General features: G+C 34.9%; 1 protein-coding gene across 1 annotated transcript in view; it reads right to left on the bottom strand.

Annotated features, from left to right (window-relative positions):
* Window positions 1-386: 386 nt before the first annotated feature.
* Window positions 387-6,000, bottom strand: part of PLOD2 (procollagen-lysine,2-oxoglutarate 5-dioxygenase 2) — a 97,440-nt gene continuing 91,826 nt past the window's right edge. Inside the window, exons 16-20 of the mRNA XM_043994910.1 lie at window positions 3,666-3,731; window positions 2,274-2,378; window positions 1,056-1,202; window positions 827-952; window positions 387-649 (exon numbers count right to left, since the gene is read on the bottom strand). Coding sequence (XP_043850845.1) covers window positions 494-649; window positions 827-952; window positions 1,056-1,202; window positions 2,274-2,378; window positions 3,666-3,731 — 600 coding nt within the window. The 3' untranslated portion in view covers window positions 387-493. The remainder of the gene's footprint in view (window positions 650-826; window positions 953-1,055; window positions 1,203-2,273; window positions 2,379-3,665; window positions 3,732-6,000) is intronic.

Genomic DNA, 6,000 nt, shown 5'->3' with positions numbered 1-6,000 from the left:
GTGGGTTCCTGGACCTCTTGGGCTTTAAATATTGCTTGCCTATTATATGCACTTAGACTGTTTCCCCCAAACAGAATTAAATAATTCTTCTGGAACTGTTTTTCTAAATAAGAAAACAAACATTTTAAACTTCAAATTTCACTTGTACAATGGTATCAAAATAATTTAGTATTAAAATGACCAATTCAAAGTTAATTATTTCATCCTCTCCAACAGCAGCATAGGAACGTTTTTTTTTTTCCTTTTTTCTCTTTCAACCTGTGACCCACGGCTCAAAGCAGACATCTGAATGTAAGTATGGATAATTAAAAGAAAAGCATTTTTTTCCAAATGTTTTGTCCCAAGTGAAGCTGCTTTGCTTATTTAAATAATTCTCTTTTCTTCTCACTTAAAACTTGAAACGAAACCTTTTTTCTTTTCTTTCTTTTTTTTTTTTTTGTAGAACATCCATCCAAAAATAAAAGGTAACTTGATTTGATGGGAGCAAAATAATTTATGGATCAATAAACGAAACTGCAATATATCTTGTTCCATTTACAACAGGAAGTCCTTCGTGCAAATGAGTAAGTCTTCCAGGATGCATGAAGCTCCAGCCTTTTCTGGGTGACTCAATAGAGCAATTGTACCTTAGAAATTTGCAACCACCTCCCTAAGAAGAAAAAAACAGGGAGCTATTTCAGTGAATTCATTTTATGTTTTAAGGAGTACTATAATTTCGATCATGTTGTCTGAGTAAGAAAACTATTTTGGAAAATGAAGGGAAAGGTTTTGGGGAAGGCGGGCATTTTTCTATTTTAAAAATAAAATAACTAAGTTTCTAAATTACCTGAAAGTCTTCTCCCACATTGTTGAGAGCAATATTGATTGTAAAAGTAGAGGAATCATGATGGGGCCTGAGGGATCGCTGTCGGTCGGGAGAATATTTAACGACAAAATTCAGCAATGCAAATCCCTGAAACAACCGAATAAGCCCGAAAAATCTATGTCAATATCTGTGTTAACTCATGTCCACTATAGAAAAGTCAGTATCAGGGCTGGAAGAGGGACTTAAATACCTTTGTATAGTAGCCAGCAAAGACTTTCAGTGTAACAGGCGCAATAAATTCTCTGATAAAATGAAGCCATTCATTCTCCAATCCAATTTGCTTCATGTGGATATCATCAGTTGGGACATTTTCATAACCACCTGATATACGGCTATCCTAATAACAACACCATCACCATCAACATAAAGTTTGGCCTCTGTACCACTCACATTTCAATTTTCTTCTGAGTTTCCCAACAACAAAATTGTAAGGGGTAGTGAAAGAACCAGCTGTTCAGTAATGACCTGCCATCTGCCCTGAAATTACAACCTCAAAATAGGTTAGCTAACAAGTGGATTCCATAGTTACCCAAATGATCTAGCCCAAATAACATAGAATAATCTACAATTTCTTTAAAAATCTACATGAGGGGGGGTCATTAAAAAGTAATGAGAAGCATTTTGTTTCAGATGGCTTTTCTAGTTTGTTACTGCAAAGTTACTTTCTATATAGCTTGCCTTGCATTATTTATGGAGAAAGCATCAGTATTTTGGATTATCTGCCATAGGTAGACTTTCCCTACAGTCTCCGTCAAGGCCAATAATCTATCCCACTGAGTTCTTTTAAAAACTTGGAATTACAGAGAGCAAAGAAATGCCTGAATTGATGGGCTCTACCTCTTCTTTGCAGTCAGTGCTGGTGAAGACTCTGGAGCCCAAAGAATAATTATGATGTCTCATATTTATAATGTACTCTAAAGTTTCTAAGGCCCTTTAAATGCATCATCCTCTTCTATCATCATAAACAACCCCATGAGTTAGGTGTTTTTTTTTTTGAATCACCATATTACAGAGAAGGAAACTGAGATAGAGAGAAATTAAGTTCCTTGCTCATGATCACATAGCTAATAACATGCCTGAGATGGGATTCAAACTCAGGTCTTAATGACACCAAGTCTAGTACTCTCTCCACTACTCCAAGCTGCCTTTCATTAAAAAAAAAAAAAAGTAATTTGCCAAAATCACATAGCTAGTTAGTGATAGAGTGAGCCTAGATCTTCTGGCTGACTTCTAGTGAAATACTTTTCTCTTTATACTATGAAATAACTGAAATATTCAATATCTTTGATCTGGCCTTACACAAATTGAGACTCATATCTGACTTCCTCATCTGCTACTGCTTGTAACAACTGGTTCCTTTATTCACATGCATCAGATGATGTATTTTATATTAAAAGTTGCAACATACATGGTGCTTTCCCCCAGACCATTTTCCATAGTGTTCCATTTCTTCCACCAATTCATCACAGGCTTTTTCAGAAAATATGGGGAACCAAAAGACATCTGGGCAAGGCTATCAATGGAAAATAATCATCGACATTAGTGGAGTTTTCATATGGTTAGAAGGTTTTTAACTATTAATTGAAAATTCAAAAGTTAAAAGGATATGAGAATATATAAGCATCTACTTCTACTGTAATACAAAACACATTAAAATCCTTTTTTCCCAAAAAAATTATTGATAGTGTTAAAGGTGAGTAAAGTATACAATGTTTAACAGTGGAGTTTATTTGTTTGGTTGGTTTTTGCTTGGAGAGAGAATAAACAGCTCTACTCTAAAAGGGCATGAAACAATGACTTTAAACAAAACTTTGGATAGTTGAGCTACATCAGGGGCACTCATAAAGGTGGCCATAGCAGATGTCAACAGAATGCTTTTCCTCAATGGGAAAGATTTGCAGTGAGGCACTCGGCTTGTGATGGACATCTGCTCTTGTGTGAGACTCAGATGTCAATCTGGTCTATAAATGTGCAGATAAAGGTCAAGGGGACAGCAACTCTGTCTTTTAGAAACTAGGGGATGGCTCACATGTATAGAAAAAAAGGAAAGAAGTTTAAAAACAAAACAAAACTAAACTAAACACAAACAGCAAGGGCCTGGAGGATATGAGAAGATTACAAAAACAGGGCCATGGAGAGGGTCTAGAAAAAACTGTCACAGCCAGAGGAATTCGTGCAAGATCTTGCCAGAATACAATTTGGCCAAGCTGACTGTACAGAGCTGGCCCAGGCCTCCTGGCCCAAGGTGAGAAATAAAACAGTTAAGAGTCTCCTTTTCTGTCTTTGAGCAACCAGAGCTACTCTGAGATGTGGTAAAGAAAGGTCGTGGTGGTATCACAGAATCAAGCTATAACAGGCTCCTTAGTCCTAAGATGTACCTTTAAACAAAGTGGTTGCAGATGGACTTTTAAAAAAGGTGTAAGATTATTAAATGCCATGTGATATAATAAAAGCTAATATCGATATATCAGTTTAAAGCTGGCAAAGCGCTTTATATTATGACTGCAATATGTTCTTAAATTATTTCCAGTTGTAATGTTCTTTAAAAAAATATAGAAATTAGAATCCAGTATTTTTTAAAACATCCATTTCATTTCTCTTCACTATGAGCTATAGTCACTCTCTTACTCATGTTTGTAATTAACTATTACCAGCAGATTTTACCAAAAGAATATACTCGATTTCTATAAGCAATCTCCCCAATCCTACAAACACCATTTAAGGTAAATTAATACCCCTCCCTAAAAATAGCAAAGCCCCTACATTGTTCTGCAGTTGCACACTAATCACGACCACAAACCTGTTCCACTAAATTTTCCGTGAAGATCTTGGAGTAGTTATGGTTTATATATTTTTCCTTCCAGTCCTGCAAAGAACCAAATGAACAGATTAAATCAGGTAAATTTGAAATAAGCATATCACCAGCCAAATATGAAGTACAAGAATTTTACACAATGGTGATGCTTTTTATCCAGTGACTACTTGTCATGAGTACAATCAAAATTTATGGAAGTAGTGGAGCTCATCTGGCATTTTGACTTGAATATTGGCTGTTTCATTCTATAAGATAACAACTATTTAAGTAGGTCTCCTAGCGTTTCATACTCATGCAATCCTCCAAGGATAAATGTTTCTGACAATTCTCTCTATATAATAATAGATAGCCTACAAACAAATGCTGATGAATAGATAGGAAGATGAGGGCGAGTGTATGTACACGCATGTATACATTTGATGTCTAAGGCTAAATGAACAGGTTGTTGGATCAAAAGTCATACTTCTGGGGACCACTTACCTAATTCTTTATCTAAAGTTTTGTTTACATTTCTATTGTCAGATCTAATAATTTCTTTTTTTCTCAGTTTTGTTTACTACAAATATTATAAATACTAGTTCCTATAAGTGGATCATTCATTTAATCAAGAATAACTTATTAAGCATTCTATCTCGTCATCCTTGCCACTTTGCAAGGTGTGAGGTGAAACCTGATTTGCTAATTCTGATACATATTTCTGTTATTGTCAGCATTCTTTCATATTTGGTTGTTAATTGTTTGTTCCAGACATCGTCATAAGTACTAGAGATACAAAGACAAAAAAAAAAAAGTTGTGTCTGATATATTCTATCTGGGGAGGCAATAAGAACATCACTGGATCTGGAATGAAGAGAACCTGAGTTCAAATCTATCAGAGATACATACTATTATGTGACCCTGAGCATTTAAGTTAACCTCTGTGCCTCATTTAATTCATGTGTAAATGAAAATAATAATAGCACCTCCTCCCAGGCATGCTGTGAAGATGGAATGAGATAATATTTGTAAAAAGCTTGGCTAAACATAAAGTTCTATATAAATGCTACCTCTAATTATTACATATATATGGAAATGTACAAAATAAACATAACTATTAACTTGGTCCAACCAATATTTCCATATGTTGATACCCATAATTATAGCTTACTGATTTAAAGATGAAAAATGTGCATCCTAATTCATGTCTGTTTTATATTTAGTCATAATAGCTACATCCATCCATCCCAAACATTTTATTTTGAGGAAAAGGCCCTTTTTAATCTAAATACTGGGTCATTTGAAAATATAAAAGTAGTAGTCATTAAAAGGGGATCAAAACAACAGAATTCAATGTATCTCTTTTCTTATGACCCTTTGATCCATTTAATCATTTTTCTAGCTATGAAGAAGTAAAATGTGGCTACACGAGAATTAGGTATCATCGTGTACACATGTCAAATGAAGTAGCGAGGACATATCCTAATAACCTAAAACAAAACCAAACCAAACAACTTCATCTGAAATATATAGATATTTGATGCCCAAGTTTTTGAGAACTTTCCACTTAGAGCCACCTTTGAGGTGGCACAGTAGATAGAGAGATTGCCCTAGAATCAGGAAGACCTGAGTTCAAATCTGGACCCAGACAATACATGATCCCGTGCAAGTTACTTAATGTTTCTCCATCAGTTTCCTTAACTGCAAAATGGAGATCATAATAAAACTTACTTCACAGGGTTGCTGTGAAGATCAAATGAAAAAAGATCTGCAAAGTGCTTAGCACATTACCTGGCACATGATAGGTGTTTAATAAATGCTTATTCCCTTCCCATTCCCTCCTCCAACTTTAAATAATTCACCCATCTGCTTCAGTCCTTCACCTTATTTCCCCCAAGTGGATATAATGTATAGGTAGTGAAGGCTTCATTTACACAGGGACAAAAACTTTCCTTATCTTCTTATTTGATGGTCATGGAAAGTATAAATGAAAACATGTGGATAGCCTTCATAACTTTTTCTCCTATGAAGAATGAATCTTAACATTTATCTCAAACTGATTGTTGAATTTTCAACAAGACCTTATATTGATGCATTAATTCTATCTAGCATAATTTAGGAAGAACCATTTTAGAATTTGTCTTCAATGGTTTTCTATCTAGTCATTCTGGGAAACCAAAACATTATTTCATTTGGAAGTTTTTCAACCAGGATAATCTTACCACAGACAAATAAAAGCCCCTAAAGGAGGAAGGAGGAAAAGAGTAGTTCCTGCCTATTTTCTATGCCTCCTACTCGATATCTCCTCTAGTGATTTGGATGGTAACCTGAAATTTTACAGCCC

This window comes from Dromiciops gliroides, chromosome 3 (assembly GCF_019393635.1).
Source record: "Dromiciops gliroides isolate mDroGli1 chromosome 3, mDroGli1.pri, whole genome shotgun sequence".
Lineage (NCBI taxonomy): Eukaryota > Metazoa > Chordata > Mammalia > Microbiotheria > Microbiotheriidae > Dromiciops > Dromiciops gliroides.
This window is presented reverse-complemented; position numbering and strand designations above follow the sequence as displayed.